The sequence below is a fragment of the Delphinapterus leucas genome, chromosome 1 (assembly GCF_059928025.1).
Source record: "Delphinapterus leucas isolate spDelLeu-1000000601 "Yukka" chromosome 1, BTC_Dleu_Yukka2, whole genome shotgun sequence".
Lineage (NCBI taxonomy): Eukaryota > Metazoa > Chordata > Mammalia > Artiodactyla > Monodontidae > Delphinapterus > Delphinapterus leucas.
In genome coordinates, this window is record NC_143129.1 from 174,785,000 (window position 1) to 174,808,460 (window position 23,461).

A 23,461-nucleotide genomic window follows, 5' to 3' on the forward strand; every position below is an offset into this window, starting at 1 on the left:
TACCAAAGCAACCACGTCCCCAAATAAGCATTTAATCATTAGCAAGAACTTTTACCTTCCTGGAAATTTTTATCTTCTATTTGACATTCTAGAACGTTCCATCCCACCACTATCTTTCAGACACGTGTGCTGCCAGGCAGCCCAAGACTTCCTAATACTCAGTTACTGTAACATCCACCTCGTAATGATGGCAATATGTTCATATCATTGGTACCGTTTATTGGGCATTGCGTGTGCCAGGTACTGGGTAGGTAGGTGCTTCTCCAGAACTCCCTCAGTGAGTTGGGACTCACCGCATCCTCACAATGCAGGTGTGCAGACTCAGGCTTGGAGAAGTTCAGGCCATGAGCTAGGGAGTGATTGTCTCTTTCAGCAAAGGGGACATCAGGACTCTCTCAGGGGAGCCCAGGACACGGTGACAAAGAAGAGGTTGGGATGTAAAGGAGGTGGTCTACTGCCCATGAGCTGGGAGCAGAAGGCCTGTGCGATCATCTCCCATCCCAGATGGCAGGGAGATGCCCCTTTTGGTGTAGACCTGGAAGAAGAGGGAAGGGCAGATTCTAGCACTTTCTGTCCTTGGGAGTGTTCCCTCCAGTCCACTTTGAATATCAGGCCTCCAAGGGATTTTATTTGGTCTCGCTAATATCCATCCACAGCATTCATTATATCCCACGGCTCTAGCGTATCCTGTGGACAAGGGCCCTGAGACCCCGGCGAGGCCCCGAGGGTCTTGGGTGCGGAGCCTGCTGATTGGGAGCTCTCTGCCTTGGAGACAATAATACCTGCAGGGAAGTCAGTTTATGTACTAAGAGCAGACCCTAGGCGGAGTGGTAAGAGCCCAGCATATAATGGCTGGCTGGGGAGGCCAGAGAATGGAAAGATCGTGGAGCTGGTCAGAGAAGGCTTCCTGGAAGAGGTAGAAGGAGACAGGGCTTGAGTTCTGATGCGCAGACGGGCAGAGATGGGAAGCCAGTATTTAGGGGCCTGGGAGGCTCTGACTCTTAAGCTGGTCTCTCGGAGATGGTGAGCTTGGGGCCAGCTTCCAGGGAAGGGTCCCGCCTGTCCACCCTGTAAAAAGCTAAAGGAAGGTCTCTATTTGCAGAGGCTGTCCTGAAGGCAGAAGTCCTCTACAAGGCCAAGGTCATGTCCAGGGCTGAGTTCGCCAGCAGTTCTGAGTACTCACCTACTTTCCAGTACAAGATGGCCGTGAAACCCGAGATCTGCTCCATGCCTGACACCCTGCCCAGTGAGGGTGTCTTCAAGACTGAGGTTTCTTCCAGGTTTGAGGAACTGCCCGAGGTGGAGGCCTCCAAGTCGGAGGTTTCTCTTGGGTCCGATGAGTCTTCCACGCTCGAAGAAAATTTCATCTCCACGGCTTTCCCTGGGCCCAGGGAGCCCTCCAGCCTGGAGGTCCCTGTGACCGAGGTGGAGGCCCCGAGTGGACACTTCCTAGATGAGGATGTCAGCCGGGAGGGCACGGAGCCCCTGTGGGAGGAGGAGCCCTTCCTCCAGGGAGAAGAGCCCCACCTGAGGGCCCTGGAGCTACTTCCGGGCCTGCACAACCCACTTGCCGTGGAAGCCAAGCTGGCCAGGCTCTCCTCCACGGGGGCCGGGCTGGACGTGCCCCAGGCGGACGTACCCAAGGTCACCACGCAGGTAGCTGATGTCATGCAGGATGCCATGGGGGCAGAGCTCAGCTGGGGCACAGAGGTCATGGGGCATGTGCAGACGTCTAACCTCTGCTGCTCCGGCACCGCCGGCACCATCTCTGCGGTGTCTCTGGTGTGGCGACAGCTCAGCTGTTCAGGGGTCTGGGAAAGAGAGGCTCTGTCTAATGCTCTGTAAATCAGTAGGAAGGTTGGGATTGAGATCCCAGGCGATGCCAGCTGGGCACCTGTTTTGCTGACGGAGGGACATCTGTGCAGGGAGTTTGCTGGTTGCCATGGTTACACTGAGCTCCAGGCCTGAAAGAGCTGGAGGTGGCCTTGGTCAACCCTCATGCTCTTGTCGGGGAGGGGGCTCTGTGAGAATCCAGCTACCTTTCAGGGGCTACCCAGGAATCCTGAGATGCAGCTCTTCCTCCATCCTGCCCCTTTGTCCAGTGCCTTCTCCCTTTTCAACCCTCTGTTTTTATGTTTAAAAATCTTTTTTTCTCTCTTCTTCCCTTTGTCCTTCCCTTCCCTTCCCTTCCCGTATGTGTGATTGTGTGGGTATAAAGACCGCAGGCCTTTGAATCAGACCTGGGCTCAGATCCCAGCTCTACCACTCACTCAGTTGTGTGACCTTGTCCAGTCACCTTTCTGGGCCTCAGTTTCCTCATCTATAAAATGGGGATGCTGACACATGCTTCACGTGAGGTCATGCAGGTAACGCTCCTGCAACATAGCAGTGTCTCTCCTCTCTCCCCCATTTCCTCCCTCCCCTGTTCTCCCCCCTCATCTAGTCTCCCCTCCTTCCCTCAGGAAGAGGTGGTGGGGTTGGTGAGCAGGTGGGGAGCTGAAGGGGCAGGGCAGGGCAGCAAAAGATGATTCTGGCCCAACCACTCCTCTTCCCCCTGCCCCTGTTCTCCTGCAAGCACCCCTCCCGGACAGATCTGCTGGAGCCTGGTGACCTCAGGTCTGAAGCTGAGGCGGCCGACGACCTCCTGCCCAGGACTGTGAGTACTGACAGGCGGGGGCAGTTCCAGGGGCCTGATTCTTCCCGGATGCTTCCGCTTGTCTCCTCCCTCTCTGGCCTCAGTTTCCTCACTCGTAAAACTGGAACAACAGGGACTTCCCTGGTGGTCCAGTGGTTAAGACTCTGCGCTCCCAATGCAGGGGGCTCGGGTTCGATCCCTGGTCGGGGAACTAGATCCCGCACGCCGCAACGAAGGTCCTGCACGTGGCAGTGAAGATCCCACGGGCCACAACTAAGACCCAGTGCAGCCAAATAAATAAATAACTAACAAAAACAAAACCAGAAAAAACCAAGGACAACAACCCCAGCCCTCCCCCAGCTCATCCCCACCTCAAAGCAGCGTGCAAATCAGAGGAGCCATCACCTCTCTTTTTGTCGATTTGTCAATAAGAGGCCACTGATCCACAGCGATTTTCAAACTTTCCTCAGCCGTGGAGCCCTTGTCTAAAGCACAGAGGCCCAGCATGTGCGGTGGACGAGGGCCGCAGAGCAGGGGCTGGGGGCCCCGCAGGCACCATCAGGGGACCCCCCCCGGGGGTGGGGGACCCGTTTTGAGCTCTGCTGCCCTCAGACCCCACCCTTGTTTTCTCTTCTGCTTCAGAGGACACAACCGGCCAAGGGCACTGGGAGGAAGGCTTTAAATCTGCCCACATTTGTGGAGAGGGAAAGCGATCTGCCGGCTTCTGGACCTGATCTCTGGGTAGGAGCCGGCGCTGCAGATCCTTAGGAGATGGGAGACAGGGAGGTTGGGACGCCGCGGCCGGCAGGTGACATTGAGATGGGGCTGAAGCAGGAAGAAGGCGCTGGGGGGAGCACCAAGCAGGGGTCAGCAAGTGTCAGAGTCCTGGGGTTGGAAAGATCTTGACTTTCTCAGTGACAGAAAAGGAGGTCAGAGAAGTGGCAGTATGGATGGGGTTGTGGGGAGAAGGCAGGGAGCGGGCACGGAGGGTGCGGCAGCCCATGGAAGAAACTGGATTTTACTGCAAATGTGATGGGAAGCTGTGAAGGATCAATTTATATTTTAAGAAAATCCCGCTGGCTGCTGTGTGTAGCCTGGATGGTGAGGGGTGGGAGAGGGAGCTGGGGGACCGTTTTGGGGGGATGTTGGTGGAAATGGTGCATTTTTGTATAACTGGGTGTGCCCGAGCCAGAAGTGATCCGTCCCAGACTGCCAGGGGCCGGGCTGCCCCCGTCTGGGATCGAGGCCGCTGTGAGCTCGTGTCCAGGAGTCGGCCTCCCGCCTCCACCTGGGTCTCTCTGTGCTCAGGAGGCTGACCTGGGCCCGGGAGTGACCGAGGAGGTGGGGTTGGCAGCAGAGCGCGGTGTGGGAGCCGAGGGTGAAGCCCAGGTGGCCTTGGAGGCTCAGCATCAGTCTCTGCTGGCCAAGACAACTGCGAGAAGGGACAGTATGGAGGTGGCAGTGCTGACCGATGACCTACTGCCCACTGTGGACCAGCAGGAGGTGCTTGCCCGGTAAGCACCTGAGCCCGGGGGGTGGTGGGACCCCATGTGGGGCGGGAGGGAGCTATGCCCTGCGCGCAGGGGTGGAGGTGCCCATAGATTCTTCCTGAGCCCCACCCAGGTCTTCTCCTGCTGTGGCTGAGCCTCTCCAGGAGCAGCGGGGCAGGGACGGTGCTCGGGTCAGCCAGGTGGCAGGGCTCAGCTTACGAAGCAGCACAGGTGCCACCAGATCCCCGCCTGGTTTTTGAGGGGCCAGGCCTGCAGGCTTCAGGAGCTCAGGGCAGGCGATGCAGGCTTTCCCCAGGTCGCAGCCGAGCCTCCAGTTCCTCCCTGATGGAAGATGTGCTCCCCCTAGGGACAAGCCACCCCAAACACACCCTGGGGCGCCTGCGGGGCCGGGCTTTCCTCACTTGCTCTGCAGCTTTGTGCAAGTCGCTTAACATCTCTGAGCCTTGGTTCTCACCTCTGTAGATGAGATTACTGTCAGGCTCACCTCCATGACAGAGTCAGCCCCACGGCCAGGGGTTCAGCCCCCTTCGGGCCCCACAGTCCACTGTTCAAACATTAACTGAGCAACTACTACGTGCTGGGCACCAGGATGCAAGCATAGATGGGATGTCGCCTTGGCCTTCAAGGGGCTCTCAGTCCAGGGTCAGGCAGGTACACGAGGCCCGGGGAGGCAGGTTCTGGAGCAGTTAGAACCAGGTTCTGTGTAGTCACTGCTTGGGTTCCCGTCCGCCTCCACCACTTCCCAGCTCTGCCACCTAGGCTGAGGTTAACCTCTCTGTGCCTCAGCTTCTCACCTATACAGTGGGTGATAGAATCTCGAGAAGCTTGTTGTGAGGGTCAAATGAGACGACGCCTACAGAGGCGGGAGCCTGGTGTCGCACACACAGAAAACACATGGCACGTGTGGCGATTTTCACTGTGTGGTCTGCAGTGTGGTCGGGGAGGGCTTCTCAGAAGAGGGGACACCTGAATAAGGTTTGCACGAAGATGCCTCAGGGGTGGCATTTGAGGTACAGGGCACACCTAATGTGGCACAAAGGTGCAGGGGGTGTTTGGAGAAGCAGCCGCCCTGAGTTGAAGCTGGAGTGAGTTAGGGGTGGTGGGGGCAGAAGGAGGTGAGACAGGGAGGCCCTATGTGCCCCCGGGGCTTGGGCTTCATCCTGATGGGGACCCTACAAGGGTCTTAAGCAGAGCAGTGAATTGGATGTGACTCCCCTGAATCCTGGCTGCCGTCAAGCCGAGAACTGAGCCTGAAGCGGGTCTGGGCCCGGCTGCTCAGTTTGCGTGGTTCCGTCCTTTCCCTTCAGCATGATCTCCTATCCTGTTATGAATCTTGGGAATGTCTTTAGTTATACTCCCCTTATGTCCCTTTGGAAAGAGGCAGAGTCTAAAATACTTCTGTGGTGCTTTACTAGAGAGTAGGGAGTTCTACATAAGCCTTTGTAGTTATTTCAAATTTGTACTTTTAAAGGCAAAACTCTAAACATTTTTTTAGCATTTTAGATACAAATATTTAAAAAAACGAACTGTTCTTAATGTTCCCTGATTAAACATTATGCACTGACTGTATGGAATATTCTCCACAACCCAGGGGTATTCTGATCCCTGAGGTTGCCTGGGAGCATGGCCGCGAGCCTGCCCTGTGGTGGCACCACCAGTCCCAGGAGGCGGGAGGCGGGTGGAGCAGCTGTGGCTCCAGAGGGAGACTCTCACCCTTCCTGTGGGGCAGAACCAGCTGGGTGGCTGAGCACACAAGCTTGGAGTCAGGGAGATCTGGCAGGAATGCTGGGTCTGATTCCAAGCCAGCAGCTTCACCTCTCTGGGCCTCAGTTTACGTGTCTGTGAAGTGGGGTTGTTGGAAGGAGTCGATGAGATCAGGCTGGACATCCAGTGCTCAGTGATCGGTAGACTGTGTCACGTTTGCTTTCTCCTCCATGAGGGCAGCTTGCAGCTGTTGGAGCAGCAGGTGGTCGGGGGCGAGCAGGCCAAGAACAAGGACCTGAAGGAGAAGCACAGGCGGCGGAAGCGGTATGCAGACGAGCGCAAGAAGCAGTTGGTGGCGGCCCTGCAGAACTCAGACGAGGACAGCGGGGACTGGGTGCTGCTCAACGTCTACGACTCCATCCAGGAGGAAGTGAGGGCCAAGAGCAAGCTGCTGGAGAAGATGCAGAGGAAGGTGAGGCCCTGGGCTCAGGCCGCGCCCCCGCTGGCCCCGCCCCCACACGCAGGCAACGCTGGGCGGGGCCTTCACACCCGGTCTTGACACCTGCGTGTATGCATTCGGTACCTGCTGTATGACACACCCTATTCTGGAAGCTGTCACGGTGACAGGAGCGTCTCTGCACTCTTGGAGCTCGCGTTCCAGGGGAAGTGTGTGTGTGTAAGAAACAACGTAGCAGAGAAAGAAGCAAGAGACTCTAGGGAGGGGTAGCCTGATGAAGAGAATGGGGGGGCAGGAGGTAGGGGCGGCTTTATTTTTATGTTTTTACTTTTTTTTAAGTACCAATGCCCAAATCACAAATGCAAAACTGAATTCATTTCCACAAAGTGAGTGCCCTGTGCAACCAGCACCCAGACGGAGGCACCGAGCATTAGCAGAACCCCAGAAGTTCCTGGGGCCACCGTAGATGGAGGGGGGACAGGACCGTTCTGGTGGAGGTGGTGACTTCTTAGGTGGGACCTGATGGAAGAGCGGTCTGGTCCGAGAGACCGTCCAGTGCCCGGAATGAGGTCCGAGGTTCGGGGAACAGAAAGGCAGCTACCTGGCTGAGCTTGGGGAGTGAGGACCAGAGGAGAATGAGGCTCTGCCATCTGTGACAGACACTTCTATGTCCTTCAGAGCATCCTCCGGGTGATCTGGGCCTCATAATGTCCTCCTTGGCCGCCTGCTGCCCCCTTCTCATCCCCACTCAACACAGGCGGCCGAGGGGTCTTGCCAAAGCATAAAGATGATACTTTTTCCTCTTTAAACGTCTTTAGTTTTAAATTTTTCTTGGCTGTTTTCATGCCTTTTCTTAATACCCTTTATGTCCTTAATTGAATTTGGTCTTTCTTGTACTTTGGTCTACATATCTTAAGTTTTTAAAAAATTCTTTCCTCGTTTTGTGTTAATGTCCCACTTGACGTCTTCCTCATTTTTGTCCATTTCAAGATTTTGGATTTCTGATTTGAAAATTTCACATCTGTGAGTGCTTGTTTAAGGAAACTTTATTCACATTGGGGTGTTATATTTTTAATCTGTTTGGTTCCGTGTGCTTGTGCTTTGGGGGGAATTTTCTTCTGCTGAAATGCTTTGACTTTCATTTTCTGTATCTTATAGTAGCTTCGATTAGATACATCTGCTCTCTTCTGTTTATTTCATAATGTCTTGTTTTTCTGCACTCTCAGTGACAATTGAATGCAGAGGTTGTTGGAGGATGGAGGGAACAAAAAGTACCCGCCAAACTAAGATACCTTGGGACAGAAAGATGAGGCAGGCAGCTCCATATAGTCAATGGATCCGTTGATTATAGGGTACGGTACTCACAGGGTGGGACTGGGCAGGTGACAATTGGGAAGCATTCGCAGCTGCGCTCCGCAGCACCGAGGGGGCGTTGGGACAATTCTGTATTTACCTAGCGTGTGGGGGTAGGTACTTGAAAACAGGAAGAGCACTTTTAAGTCAAGATTTATGAATGGGTAACTAGTCTTGTGGGCAGTGGGAATACATCAGGGAAGGTCTTCGTCATTGTTTGGAGACTCTACCAGAGCATAGAGGCTACCTGGACCTCATCATAATTAAACAATATCTATGAACTACAAAGCCCCACACAGAAGAGATTTACTACCCTGTACAGCCCTAGGTAGGGTCCGTGAAGGGACAGGAGGAACTGAACGAGCCCAGGATAGCATCAGTTATGCTAACGGCCATACAGAGGTAAAGGTTCGGGGTGCCTTGCTGGGCTTTCCTATTTGATAGCACGCTCTTCTGGCCATACGGAAGCGCAGCTTTACATAGAGCTTTTCATTAGTGTCCTATGGCTGCTGTAGCAAATTACCACACATTTAGTTGCCTGAAACAACACAAATATATTATTTCACAGTTCTGTAGGTCAGATTCCAGGTACAGCGTGGCTTGGTTTCTCTGCTTAGAATTCCACAAGGCTGAACTGAAGGTATGGCAGGACTGCATTTCTTTCTGGAGGTCCTAGGGGAGAATCCATTTGAAGGTTGCTGACAGAATTTATTCCTATGTGGCTGTAGGACTGAGGTTCCCATCTCCTTGCTGGCTGTCAGTCATGGTCATTCTCAGTTTCTGGAGGCAGCCGGCATTTCCTGGCGCCTGTCCCCCTTCAAAGACAGCCTGGACGATAGAGTCCCTCTCCTGCTTCCAATCCCTTTTTTTTTTTAATGGATTTTTAAAAAATCAATTAATTAATTAATTTTTGGCTGCATTGGGTCTTCATTGATGCACGTGGGCTTTCTCTAGTTGCTGCGAGCAGGGGCTGCTCTTCGTTGCGGTGCGTGGGCTTCTCATTGCAGTGGCTCCTCTTGTAGAGCACGGGCTCTAGGCACGCGAGTTCAGTAGTTGTGGCGCACGGGCTTAGTTGCTCCGCGGTATGTTGAATCTTCCTGGACGAGGGCTTGAACCCGTGTCCCCTGCATTGGCAAGCGGGTTCTTGACCACTGCACCACCAGGGAATCCTGCTTCCAATCTCTTTGACTCTCCTCCTAACTTACTTCTGTGAAGCCTCCCTTCCAATGCACCTCTTCTGCCCATCTCTCTGCCCCCCTCTCCCACACTTAATTACCGTGGACCCACTCGATAATGCGGGATAATCTCCCTATTTTAAAGTCAATTGATTAATAACATTAATTCCATTTGCAAAGTCCTTTTTACCATTTAAGATAACATATTCAAAGGCATAACGCCAGGGGATGAAAATCATAGGGGCAAAAATCTTGCCTTCCAAAGCAGTTTAAAAAAAAAATTATTTATTTATTTTGGTGAGAGGGGCCATTGCTTCTTTTGTAATTGTCTCTTGTTTCTGCAGGACTTTTAATTTCCACCTCAGGGGGCATCTCCCACTTCTAAGTGCTCTCTAAATGACCTCCAGAGTAGTGCCTTAGAGAGACTAATAGTTTGAGTCCTGCACACATTTCAGTCTCTCCTATCAATTTCCCAACGTCAGATCTGTTTTCAGTGTTTTCCCACCGTCAGAGTGGGGCTTTCTCTTTGGGGAGTGATTTAACTGCCTTCTGTCACCTTGTCCTTCCACTCCATGCTTTCCTGGGTGCCCTCCACTTATCTCCCTGTGGGGTGGGCTAGGAGCTGTCTGCTGAATTTATTGGTAATTTGAAGCTTCTAGTGTTCTCTGTCTCCCGATCAGTGCCTGGGCTCAGGATGGTTTTATTTTTTCTCCTCATTGTTCTGTATGTTTTTCTGAGGCTTTCTCTGGGGAGATTCAGATTTAGGTATCTGTGTATATATTTTTAAAATATAAACAAACGTGTGTGTGTGTGTGTACACCTGTCCCTCTCCCCATACATATCCTCCCCCTTCTCGGATAAAAGTAGCTACAATACACACTTCCATCCCTAGCTTTTTTTTTTCCACATAATGATATATCCTGAAGATCACTCCATAGCAATATCTAGAAATATTCCTCATTCCTTTTTACTGCTACATGGTACTCCACCGTGAGGCTGTATCATTGTTTACTCAAAAGTCATGGTGGGGCTTCCCTGGTGGCGCAGTGGTTGAGAGTCCGCCTGCCGATGCAGGGGACACGGGTTCGTGCCCCGGTCCGGGAAGATCCCACATGCCGCGGAGCGGCTGGGCCCGTGAGCCATGGCCGCTGAGCCTGCGCGTCCAGAGCCTGTGCTCCGCAACGAGAGAGGCCACAGCAGTGAGAGGCCCGCGTACCGCAAAAAAAAAAAAAAGTCATGATGGACATTTCCAATCTTTTGCTACGATAAGGAGTGCTCTAGTGAATAGTCTGTGCATACTACTTTTATATTTTTGGTAGATTCCTTTGGAATCAATTCCTCCAACTGGGATTGCTGGGACAAAGAGTAAATACATGTGTGATTTTGCTAGATATTGCCAACTTCCCTCCACGGGGGCTGTGTCCTTTTCTGCTTCCACTAGCACACATGTGTGTGTTTTCTCACAGCCTCACCAACAGGTTATACTGAAAATTTTTTGGATTTTTGACATTCTGATAGATAAGCAGTAGTACCTCAGTGTAGTTTTCTTTTTTTAAAAAAAATATGGAGTCCTCACATTATCCCCCCCTAGATTTATTTATTTATTTATTTATTTGCCACGCTGCACAGCACACGGGATCTTAATTCCCTGACCAGGGATGGAACCCACGCCCCGTGCAGTGGAAGCACGGAGTCTTAACCACTGGACCGCCAAGAAAGTCCGTAGTTTCCTTTTTTACATTAAGAAAAATTGAGATATAATTGACATATAACATTATATTGGTTTCAGTATAGAACATAATGATTGAGTATTTGTACATATTGTGAAATGATCGCCACAATAAGTCTAGTTAACATGCGTCACCTCACACAGTTACAAATTCTTTTTCTTGTGATGAGAACCTTTAAGATCAACTCTCTTAGCAACTTTCAAATATGCAACACAGTGTTATTAACTGTAGTCTCCATGCTGTGTGTTACATTCCCAAGACATTTATTTTATGATTCAGTGCAGTTTTAATCTGCATTTTTTATACTGTGAGCAAGGTTGAGCATTTTTTCATGTTTTAGGGATGTTTGCAGGTTTTATTCTCGGAACTGTGTTCACACGATGGTGGTTCTTTTTCTTCTCTACTTGTAGGAGCTCTTTATATGAGAAGTATTATAATTTATATTAGCGATATTAACTGTTGGTCTGTGAGATAAGTTGGAAATCTTTTTTCTTCTAGTTTGTTATTGTCACTTTTTACTATGCTTTATGGTATTTTTCCATAAAATTTTTTTTGGTCAAGTTGAGCAACTTTTAAATTATTGCATATAGATTTTGAGTCATAGCTGGAAATCTTCACTTGTGTTTTCTCCTAGAACTTGTATGGGGTTTTTTGTTTCTACATTTAAATCTCTGATCCACTTGGAATTTATTGTGGTGCACGTGTGAGGAGCTGATTCAATATTATCTTTTGCACCATTGTTTGAAAAGTCCATTTACTCTCCACTGACTTCAGTGCTGTTCTTTTGTATGCTAAGTTTCTGTATGTACTTAGATGTATTTCTGGATTTTCTGTTCATTTCTCTTGCTCTGTCTGTTCATGTACCAGTGTCAGCTACTTTGTTTAAAATTCAGAGGCTTTATAACCTGTTTTATAATCTCATAATCCTCTCTTATTGATTTTCTTTTCCAGGTTTTACCTGGCTATTCTTTCTTGTTTGCTTCCCCCACCCCAAATGAACTTTATAAACAATTGGGTTAGCTCAAAAGAAAAAGAAACAAGCGGGTGGAATTTTGGGGAGAATTATGTTATATTTATAAGTTAGCTTGGGAGTACTGACATTTTTGTGAAGTTGAGTTATCCTGTTCAGGAACATCCATGCCATATCTTTCTATTAGTTCAAATCAATTTTTATGTCACTCAGGAGAATTTTATAGATTTCCTCATATAGGTTTTAGACATATCTTGTTAGTTTTACACTTAGGTATTTTATTTTATTTGCTTTCCTCTATGGGGTATCCTTCTCCATTATAACTTTTTTAAAAAAAATAAATTTTATTTATTTATTTTTGGCTGCGTTGGGTCTTCATTGCTGTGCATGGGCTTTCCCTAGTTGCAGTGAGTGGGGGCTACTCTTTGTTTCAGTGTGCAGTCTCCTCATTGCAGTGGCTTCTCTTGTTTCGGAGCACGGGCTCTAGGTGCGCTGGCTTCAGTAGTTGCGACACACAGGCTCAGTAGTTGTGGCTTGCGCTCTAGAGCGCAGGCTCAGTAGTTGTGGCGCACGGGCTTAGTTGCTCCGCGGCATGTGGGATCTTCCCGGATCAGGGCTGGAACCCGTGTCCCCTGCATTGGCAGGTGGATTCTTAACCACTTCGTCACCAGGGAAGTCATCCCCTCCATTATATCTTCTAACTGGATTTTGTTTGTGAAATGAAGGCTATTGGCTGACAAAGGTATTTTAAAAAATCATTATGAAATAGAAGAGAACACTTCTCAACTCTTTCTATGGGGCCAGTAACACCTGATACCAAAACCAGACAAAGACATAACAAGAAAACTATAAACCAATATTTTAATGAATATAGATAAAAAATGCTCTACAAGATACCAGCACACCAAATCTAGCAACATATCAAAAGGATTGTACACCATGCTGAAGTGGGATTTATCCCAGGAATTCAAGGTTGGTTTAGCATCCAAAAATCAATTAATGTAATATCAATAGAATAAAGGACAAAATCTACATGATCATCTTAATAGATGCAGAAAAAGCATTTAACAAAATTCAAAACCTGTCATGATAAAAACACTCAGCAAACTAGGAATGGAAGGTAACTTCTTCAGCCTGATAAAGGGCATGAAAAACTCACAGCTAACATCATACTCAGTGGTGAAAGACAGAATGCTTTTCCCTTAAGATCAGAAACAAGAAAAGGGTACTTGCTCTTACAACTTCTGTTCAACATTGGACTGGTTGTTCTAGCAAGGGCAGTTAAGCAAGAAAGTGAAATGAAAGGCATCTAGATTGGCAAAGAATAGGTAAACCTATCTCTAGTTGCAGATGACGTGATCTTTATATATAGAAAATCTTAAGGAATCCACTAAAAAAATCTACTGGAATCAATGAACAAGTTCAGCAGGATACAAGATCAATAAGGAAAAAACAGTTGTATTTTTGTACACTTGCAATGAATAATCTGCAAATAGATTTAAGAAAACAATGTACAATACATCAAAAAGAATAAAATACTTAGGAAAAATTTTTTTTAATAAATTTATTTATTTTTGGCTGCGTTGGGTCTTCGTTGCTGCGCGTGGGCTTTCTCTAGTTGTGGAGAGTGGGGGCAGCTCTTTGTTGCAGTGCACGGGCTTCTCATTGCGGTGGCTTCTCTTGTTGCAGAGCACGGACTCTAGGCACATGGGCTTCAGTAGTTGTGGCTTGCAGGCTCTAGAGCGCAGGCTCAGTAGTTGTGACGCACGGGCTTAGTTGCTCCACAGCATGTGGGACCTTCCTGGACCAGGGCTCGAACCCGTGTCCCCTGCATTGGCAGGTGGATTCTTAACCACTGTGCCACCAGGGAAGCCCAGGAAAAAGTTTTACAAAAGAAGTACAAAACTTATATTCCAAAAACTATAAAACATTGTTGAGAGAAATTAAGAATACCTAAATAGAAACTTCCCTGGCGGTCCAGTGGTTAAGACTCTGCACCTCCACTGCAAGGGGCATGGGTTCGATCCCTGGTCAGGGAACTAAGATACCCTGTATGCTGCGCAGCGTGACCAAAAAAAAAGAGAGAGAGAGAGAGAGAGAGAAAAGGATACCTAAATAAATGGAAAGATATACCATGTTCATAGATTGGAACACTTAATTTTGACAAGATGGCTATACTTCTTAAATTGATCTGCAGATTTCAAGGCAATCACTCTCAAAGAACCAGCTGGCTTCTTTGAAGAAATTGACAAGCTGATCTTAAAGTTCATATGGAAATTCAAGGGACTCGGAATAGCCAAGATAATCTTGAAAAGAACAAAGTTGGAGGACTCATACTTCCTGATGCAAAATTTACTACAAAGTTACAGTATTCAAGGCTGAGTGGTACTGGTGTAAAGACAGACATATAGAATCAGTGGAATGGAACTGGGGGGTCTAGAAATAAACCCTCACATTTACAGTTAGTTGATTTTCAACAAGGGTGCCAGGATGATTCAATGGAGAAAGGATAGTCTTTTCAACAAATGATGCTGGGACAACTAGATACCCACATGCCAAAGAAAGATGCTGGACTCCAACCTCATGTAGTATACAAAAATTAACTCAAAATGAGTCAAAAACCTAAATAGAAGAGGTAAAACTATAAAACTCTTAGAAGAAAATGCAGGTTTAAATCTTTATTACCTTTAATTAGGTAATGCTTTCTTAGGTATGATACCAAAAGCACAAACAACAAAGGAATAAAAGATAAATTGGACTTAATCAAAATTAAACTTTTGTAGGAATTCCCTGGCGTTCCAGTGGTTAAGACCCCACATTTTCACTGTTGAGGCCCCAGGTTCAATCCCTGGTCAGGGAGCTAAGATATCCCACAAGCTGCAGGGTGCAGCCAAAACACAACAAAAAAAGAACCAGCAGGTATTTAAAAAAAATTAAACTTTTGTGCTTCAAGGAACACTATCAAAAAAGAGAAAAGACATCTCACAGAATGAAAGAAAATATTTTCAAATCATATATTATGATAAGATGCTTGCACCTAGAAAATATTATAAAAACTTACAACTCAAGAATAAAAAGACCACCCAATTTTAAAATGGGCAAAGGATCTGAACATTTATCCAAAGAAGATATACAAATGGCCAATAAACACATGAAAGGATGTTTAACATCATTAGCCATTAGGGAAATGCAACTCAAAACCACAGTGAGATACCATCTCATACACACTGGGATGATTGTAGTAAAAAAGACATACAATAACAAATGTTGGTGAGGATGTGGAGAAATTGGAGGCCTCATATACTGCTTGTGGGTACGTGGAGCCCTCATATACTGCTTTGAAAAATAGTCTGGAAGTTCCTCAATTGCTTAAACATAGTGTTACCATATGACCCAGCAGTTACACTCAAGAACAACAAAAATATATCCACACAAAAAATTGTACACTGATGTTCATAGTCGCATTATTTATTATAGCTGCAAATGAAAACGATCATGAATGAAAAAATAATGTGATATATCCACACAATGGAATATTATTTGGCAGGAAAAGGAATGAAGTACTGACATGTTCTACAACATGGATGAACCTTGAAAACTCTATGTTCATTGAAAGAAGCCAGATACAAAAGACCACATGTTGTATGATTACATTTATATGAAATGTCCAGAATAAACATATCTATAGAGACAGAAAGTAGACTGGTGGTGATGATTGTACAACTCTGAATATGCTAAAAGCCACTGAATTGTATACTTTATTTTTTAATTTTTATTTATTTATTTTTTTGCGGTATGTGGGCCTCTCACTGTTGTGGCCTCCCCCGTTGCAGAACACAGGCTCCGGACGCGCAGGCTCAGCAGCCATGGCTCGCGGGCCCAGCCGCTCCGCGGCATGTGGGATCCTCCCGGACCGGGGCACGAACCCGTGTCCCCTGCATCGGCAGGCGGACTCTCAACCACTGTGCCACCAGGGAAGCCCTATTTTTTATTTTATTTTATTTTTTGGCTGTGCTGCACGGCTTGTGGGATTTTAGTTCCCTGCTAAAGGATTGAACCCAGGCCCTTGGTAGTGAGAGCGTGGAGTCCTAACCCCTGGACCACCAAGGAATTCCCAAATTGTACACTTTAAATTGGTGAATTGTATGACATGAACTATATCTCAATAAAGCTGTTATAAAAATCATTGTGAATGATTACAAATGTACAATAATATATTAAGATTGTTACCATGAATGCCATGTATCTACTATCTAGCTACATTCATGGAGCATAATTAATTTAATTGAAGGCCCTGTGTACCCACCCCTCCGTGATGGCTCCCCACCCACCTGTGTCCTACCAGGCATCCTGTGTTTTCAGTTGATTGCATGTGACTATCATTCCCATGAATTTATTTTTAAATTTTTAAAAAAATTTATTTTATTTTATTTATTTATTTTTGTCTGCACTGGGTGTTCGTTGCTGTGCATGGGCTTTCTCTAGTTGCGGTGCACAGGCTTCTCATTGCAGTGGCTTCTCTTGTTGCAGAGTGTGGGCTCTAGGTGTGTGAGCTTCAGTAGTTGTGGTGCGCAGGCTGCGGCGCACGGGCTTAGCTGCTCCGTGGCATGTGGGATCTTCCCGGACCAGGGCTCAAACCCATGTCCCCTGCATTGGCAGGCAGATTCTTAACCATTGCGCCACCAGGAAAGCCCTCCCATGAATTTAAAACAGTCTTCTTTACTAATCAAACTGTCCCTGCTCTTTGAGGAAACAGATTGTGCCAAGGTGTCTTGGGGTTCAGGGAGGGCCTGGTTGGAGTTGGGAGTCCCCATGCTTAGGAGGCTATGGAGGGCCAGTCTGGCAGACCTGGGCAGGAGATCAAAAAAATCTGGAACCCATGGTTAAATCAAGGTGGGTCTGATTCTTAAGTCTGGTGTTTGTCACATCATAACAGGATTGTGGCAGTGGGAGAGCAAGGACTGTTGAGTCTGAGAATTTATGCCTATTGCTTCTTTTAGATAAAGAGCTTGTACAGTTCTCTGAGATCCTGTAGGACTGTGGCGACTACAGTGTTATGTGTGGAGCCTTCTAAAAGGCTCCTGAATAAAATGTATGAGTGTGGGATAGAGACTGAGGGCTGGCAGTGGGGGTTGATGATAAGCCTCTCTTCCTGCTTTCTGCAGGGCTGTGGACCCTGTAGATGCTCACTTAAACACTGAGTGGAGAGGTGGGAGGGAAGGTGAATGGATCAATGGAAGGATGACAGGACAGACGGTGGAGATCAGAATGGATGGGTGAGTGGATCAGTGAGCAGAGGATGAGTGGCTGGCCGGAGGGGCAGGGAGCGGATGCAGAGGTCAGATGGACGGTGAAATGTGTCGATGTCTTTCCTCCTCACTGCTTGTCATCCCTTGTTTTTAGCTTCGGGCAGCAGAGGTGGAGATCAAAGATCTGCAGTCAGAGTTTGAGCTAGAGAAGATCGATTACTTGGCCACCATCCGTCGGCAGGAACGTGACTTTATGCTCTTCCAGCAGCTCTTGGAGCAGGTGCAGCCCCTGATTCGCCGGGACTGTAACTATAGCAACCTGGAGAAGATAAGGCGCGAGTCCTGCTGGGATGAGGATAATGGCTTCTGGAAGATCCCCCAGCCCATCATCATAAAAACCAGCCTCCCAGTAGGTCAGGAACTTTGCTGCGCTGCCCCCCAGCAGTTGTCCCTGCCCTTCTCCACAGTTTGCCCTCCTGCAGGCTGACAGGTGGCCATGCACCTCTCCCTGCTGGCTGTGGGTACAGCAGACATGTGACTCTGGGTACCCAAAATGTTGGGGACCTAAGAGTCAGACAGATGTAGGTTGGAATTCTGGCTCCACCATTCCCTGTGTGGCCTTTTGGGGACTCAGTGCCCTCCTCTGTGAAATGGGGATTAATAACAGCACTTTCCTTAAAGGTTGCTGGGTGGCTTAAAATGTGTTAGTACATGTAAAACCCTTAGAGCCACGCCTGGCGCATTTTAAATGTGTGGTACATTTTCTTATCATGATCATCATTGTCATTATTTCATCCTACAATAACCCTGTGAAGGACAAAGATGTTTTACACCTGTTTTACATATGAGGAATCTCAGGGAATGTAAGTGACTTATCCAAAATCACAGTCATAGCGGTGAGTTGTAGGCCAGGGACAGAAATGAGCTGTTCAGAGTTTCAGGCCTGGTTCACCTTCTGCTTTTGCCACTGACCTCCTGTGTGACCTTATGTTGGTCACTGTCCCTCTCTGGGCTTTGGTCCCCTGATCTTCACAAAGAAGGGGTTGGAAAAGATGATCTTGAAGGCTCCCCCACCTCCACTGAGTCAGAGTAGGGCCAGACTTGCGGTGGATCCTCTCCAGCCACGTGCTGGCTCTGCCCATTCAGGGAGCAGCAGGCTCCTACATCCCACGGGGCCCGCACCGGTCCTCACCTGGTCAGAGGGTATCCATCCAGGTCCTACATCTCTGACGATCACGGATGGCACTGGCACCATCCCTACTGAAACTCCAGCTGCCCCATTTCCCACAGTCTGCAGGCAGAGTGGCCTTTCTCCCTGCGCCCACCTGCTCTCTAGCCCGGGGGCAGTGGAGTGGCTTCTTTGGACTGAGCCCTCCGGTTGTCTGTTTCCCAAAGCCATCCCCTTGCTTGGGCTGGGAGGTGTCCTCCCCTGGCTCCAAGCCTGAGCCAGGCCTGAGCACCCAGCCCCCCGTCCCTCTGGCCCTCATTCCAGGCAGCAGTGACCGCAGCTTCTGTTTTCTCATAGCAGTTTCAACAGGGCTACAGAACAGATCAGCCCGCAAAACCTCCACAGCGGACAACAGCGAACCAGGCACGGTAAGGTCTCTGGGAGAGCGAGGGGAGAGCTGGCACGGGGCAGGCTTGGCCCCCAAGGTGCAGTGGGTCAGTGGTGCTGTAGAAACTGGACTCTGTTTCTGTCCACCTCATGATTAAAGTAGGGGGCTGAGCCAGGACCCTTTCTGTGTAATTCTTTGCACCCAGACCCTCCACCCCCTCTGGCCCTCATTCAAAATCCCTTTATGTGCATAAAGACCAGAGGAAAAGCAGGGGTTCAAGGCAGCCCACACTGCTGGTGAAGGACAGAAGCTTCAGCTTCAATCCCAGTGGCCAAGGAGTTCATTCTGGTTCCCTTGGTCCCAGCTGGTACCCTTGGAGTGAAAGCATCCTCAGGGTTTCCATAAACAGTCATTGGGATTCTAAAGTCACTTTATTTCATATCTCCCTTGTTTTGTATTACAACAAATATATATCCTTAAAGGAGAGGTCAGCAAACTTTTCCCTAAAGGACCAAACAGTAAATATTTTAGGGTCTGGGGGCCACATGGTCTCTGACACAACTACTTAACTCTGCCATGATAGCACAAAACCAGCCATACGCAATATGTAAACAAATGAGCACAGCTGCGTTCCAGTAAAACTTTACAAGAACAGTCTGTGGGCCAGATTTGGCCCATAGGCTGTAATTTGCTGATCCCTGCCTTAAACCATTACAGATATTTTGGAAAACCTACACAGAAAATACGTTTGCAGTCATGATAAGGCCACTCATAGGTTAATGAATTCCAGCTAAGCATCTCCTCCTGAGCAACTCAGGCTGGCTAAAGCTCTGACCGGCTGCTTTTGATGCCTTAACTTTGTAAAAAAAAAAAAAAAAAAAAAAAAGTGTTAAGTTGTTCCTGAAACAACCATTCTTAACCTGGGACCACAAATGGGTTATATTAGAATGCTTTTAGTTCCAGTAAGCAAACTAGGGAATTTATTGGTTCATGTTAAGTGTACCAGTTTCAGGCATGGCTGGATCAAGGGGCTCAACCAGTCCTGGTTCTGTGTGTTTCTTGACCTTTTGGCTCTGCCTCACTTGGAATCCTAGGTTTGGACTCAGGCAGGCTTTCTCCATGTGGCAGGAAAGATGGCTGCTAGCAATTGGTGATCCAATAGGAAGAGAGACCTGGTCTTTTAGAGCATCCTTAAACCAGTGCTTGCGGCAAGATTCTGATTGGCTCTGCCTGGGTCATGGGCCTACTCTTGGACCAATGACTATATCCAGAAGATGTAGTTCTGTGATTGGCCCAGTCTGGGTCACATGTCCAGCTGTGTAGCAAGGGGATGGGCAGGTGGGAGTGGTGATATTCGGGTCCTATGAATGATCACCCCACCAGGACCATGTCAAGTGGGAGAATGGTAGTTCCCTGAAGGAAGAGATTCAGGCTGAAGAAAAGAAATCCACTATAGCAGTGAAAAATACTAGTCCTTGGTGATAAAAATGTTGGGACTCCAGTTCTCATGATCAGAAGTGAGCTCATGAGCTGAGTACTGTATTACCTATTCTATGAATATACTGTGACGGGTTTAAGGGTGTGTAGTATCGTCCTTGCCCCGATGGACCTTGTTTTGAGCTTTGCAGGAGGAACAAGGCCCTTCGCGTCCCAAGGAAGATGGGGGTGGAAGGTGGGGAGGAGCATGTGTAGGCCTGGCTGGTGACTGTGACCCTTTTGCCCTGAGCTGCCTAGATCCCACCGCAAGTGTCTGGGGTCTGAAGTGTAGGGTACACCAACGTGGGCAGTGAGGTTCAGGGCAGCCCTGCCACCCGGGCTGGCAGAGCCTGCTGAAGCCTGGGTAAGGGCCCAGGTAAGAACTGCACAAGCAAGGGGTCTTAACCTGTGAGGATTTGGAATCTTAGCAGGAAGAAGACCGCTACAGGCTGATGCTCAGTCGGCGTGACAGTGAAAACATCGCCAGTAACTACTTCCGCCCCAAGCGGGCCACCCAGATCCTCAGTGCGGATCCCATGAAGAGCCTCGGTGAGTACCGTGCCCACCTCCTGTCCTCCAGGCCCTCCCTGAGAGCTCTGGAGGATTTGGAGTCACACAGGCCTGGGTCAGAAACCCCTTTCCCTCTCTGAGCCTCAGTTTCCTCAGCTGTAAACTGAGGGGGATATGCCTTCTCCTCAGGATCAGGTGAGATGAGGTGGGAAGTGCTCAGTACACGGCCTCCCCTTTCCTCCCCCGCTCTGGCCATCTCCCGGTGGGGAGGTGCTGAGTTGGATCCTGTGTCTCCCCGACACGCAGAAGGTCCTCAGCACACAGCTTGGGCCCCGGCCTGGAGTTGTCTGGGACTTGGTCAGTTGCCACCAGCTTCCTCAGTTGCCAGTATGGTGACTTTCTCCCACTGAGCCAAGTGGGGACAAACAGGACCACAAAAGCAAAACACACTTTTACAAGCCAGAATCGAAAATCACTTTGCTCCTCTGCTTTTAAAACTAAAATCAAAGACCACAGAGCTTCTAATAAAATACCAATAAAAAGCAAATCTCAGTTCTACACAGAGGTTATTTGAGAGACAGAATGGGTGGAGTTGAGGAATAAGGAGGGAAAAGCTGGACAGGAAAGAAACTGACATCAGTTGAGTAGTTGGCATCATGCCCATGTTGCAGGTGAGGAAACTGAGGCTCGGAGAGAAGTGGCTCCCTAGGGTTATACTTCCAGGAAGTGGTGGAGCAGGGATGTGAACCAGGCTTGTGTGGCTTGACAGTCCAGGCTGCCTCAGCCTGAGGCTTTAAAACTCCATGCTCCCAGCCCAGACCCTTTGGATGCAGATGTAGTGCTGGGTCCAAGGCCTCAACCAGAGCAGCTTCTCAGAGCCTGGGGTCCCAGCTGCGGGACCAGGGCCTCTGGCTGGGTAGGGGGTGGACCAGACTTTGCACCCCGCACGCACGGAGTCTTTTCTCTCCATCCTCTGCGCTCCTGGCTCACCAGTGCTTCTGTCCTGCTTCTCCACAGCACATCACAGCTCGCCGCCAGGCCTCAGCTCCCCACTTAGCAACAGCTCTGCCATCCCACCCACCCAGGCCCCTGAAATGCCCCAGCCTCGGCCCTTCCGCCTTGAGTCCCTTGACATCCCCTTCACCAAGGCCAGGCGTAAGAAAAGCAAAAGCAGCTTTGGCGGTGAGCCTCTGTGAACACATTGCCTGCTGCTGCCCTGCCTTTGGGCTCTGTGAGACTGCCAGGCCCCTCTGGGGCAGGCCCAGCTAGGTCTCCTCCCACCTGCTCCCCACAGTACTGGGGGCACCCGAGGGGGCCCTGGCCCTGGGAAAGCACTGTCCCCTCCCTGCTACCCAGAGAGCCCACGCTGCCCAGGGCATGAGCTCCTCGGAGGCTGGACCATCCTTGGAGAGACCTGCTCCGGCTCTCCACGCCACGTCAGCGTTTTCATCTGCCCTCCACTGTGCCCACCAGCGTTGTCCTGTGCCTCCATGGGCTCAGAAACCTCAGCTCAGCCTCAAGGCCTTCACTAGCAGCCCGATTGAGTGGGACAGTGACTTCCACATGGGTCAAGCTCAATGTCTTGGCGATGGAAAATTGTGCCTCCATCTACTAGGCCCCGCTTGGTGAGGAAGCCCTGAGGGACAGGCACAGGAGTCCTGGAGCAGCTGTTCCCACACTGCCTACGCTCAGCTGGTCTGCAGCACAGAGGCCACTCCACGTTAAGCTGCCCTAATAAACTGCCTTTAGCTGCTGAACTGCCCTTCTCTGATCCTCTGATAGCATCACTGGGGCCCCTCGCTGCCGCTGCCTGGCCTTCATGGGGAAGCTCTTTCTGGAGCAGGGATTCTTAACTGCCTGTAGGCTCCAGGGTCTCTGCAATCCCCTGTAATTGTGAGTATAAGTGCATTTTTTCTGGGGACAGCATGTGAATGTGAACTGTCATTAGATTCTCGAAGGATCTGTGACCCAGGAAAGCAAAGTCCTTGTTCTGGAAAATAGAGGCCACATCTTGCTGAGGCCCAGAGAAGACCCAGGTCTTGATGGCCCTCAGGGGCTGTGCTGGAACTGCGTGTCCTAACATGGCCAGAAATGAATCCAGGCCACCCCAGCTGCCTAAGACAGACCCGTCCCCTTGCCCATTGTATCCCAGGCCTGCCCTGTGGGAGGGGCCCACAATCTGAGGGAAAAGTCTTGGCCTTTGGTGCTATCCTAAGCCTCATTTCACGCTGAGCCTCATCTGTGAAATGGGGATACCAACCTCACAGGGTCATCGTGAAGGTTAAATGAGATAGTGTGTAAAGTTCCCGGTGCATAGCAGGTGCTCCGAGTTAGTCCCCCTAAATCCTCCCCCTCCATATTTTGTATTAATTACTGTGATACCTGCCACAAGCCACATGTCTGGGCCAAGGAGCTCACGCCCTGGAGAAGCTAGGGTGGAAGGTGATTAGGAAACTTCGGAGATCAGTCTAAGGGAAGTCAGGCCGCAGTGCATACCTTGAGCGAGAGGATGTAAGATCAGGTCTTTATGGGGAACAAAGTGCCCTTGTGAAGGGAGCAGCAGAGGGTAGGGCTACCATAAAGGATGGAGAAGATCCCGGGGCTTAAGATGGGAATGTGGGAAGAGGGTTCCTGGTGGAGGGGGCTGCATGAACAAAAGGCAGGAGGTGGGGAAGCTCAGGGTATGTTAAAGGTGGGAGAACTGTTCCGTGGAAGCCCTGAGCAGGGATGGAGAAGCTGACGAGGCTGCCAAGATGAGTTTAGGTGGAGACCTGAGTAAATGGCCTTTGGGTGCCCCTGAGCTGTGGCAGACTGCTCAGCAACAGGCCGGCACCATCAGGTCTGAGCTTGGTGGATTGACGTGGCATTGTGTGCAGAAGGGCAGGAGGGCTGGGGTGAGAGGCTTGACTTTCCGTGCAGCCCTAACCTTCCATGCAGGGGATGGAGGTAGAATCCGTTAAGGAGATGCACAGAGCGAGACTTTTTGACTTTTGCCCCCGCATTCTTGGCTTGGTGGACAAGTGTAAGAGGTCAGAAAAGAACAGCTACCTTCTCTCTCCACAGTTACCTTCACCATTTGCCCTGGGATTGTGTTTGGGACCCAGAGAATAGCAGAAGTCTTGGAGATGCTTGTGG

At 49.3% G+C, this 23,461-nt stretch overlaps 1 protein-coding gene across 1 annotated transcript in view; it reads left to right on the plus strand.

Annotated features, from left to right (window-relative positions):
• Window positions 1-22,422, plus strand: part of KIF17 (kinesin family member 17) — a 48,810-nt gene extending 26,388 nt beyond the window's left edge. Inside the window, exons 8-16 of the mRNA XM_089899690.1 lie at window positions 1,103-1,656; window positions 2,576-2,656; window positions 3,278-3,376; window positions 3,944-4,149; window positions 6,055-6,322; window positions 16,939-17,197; window positions 18,310-18,380; window positions 20,248-20,365; window positions 21,344-22,422. Coding sequence (XP_089755816.1) covers window positions 1,103-1,656; window positions 2,576-2,656; window positions 3,278-3,376; window positions 3,944-4,149; window positions 6,055-6,322; window positions 16,939-17,197; window positions 18,310-18,380; window positions 20,248-20,365; window positions 21,344-21,522 — 1,835 coding nt within the window. The 3' untranslated portion in view covers window positions 21,523-22,422. The remainder of the gene's footprint in view (window positions 1-1,102; window positions 1,657-2,575; window positions 2,657-3,277; window positions 3,377-3,943; window positions 4,150-6,054; window positions 6,323-16,938; window positions 17,198-18,309; window positions 18,381-20,247; window positions 20,366-21,343) is intronic.
• Window positions 22,423-23,461: the final 1,039 nt, after the last annotated feature.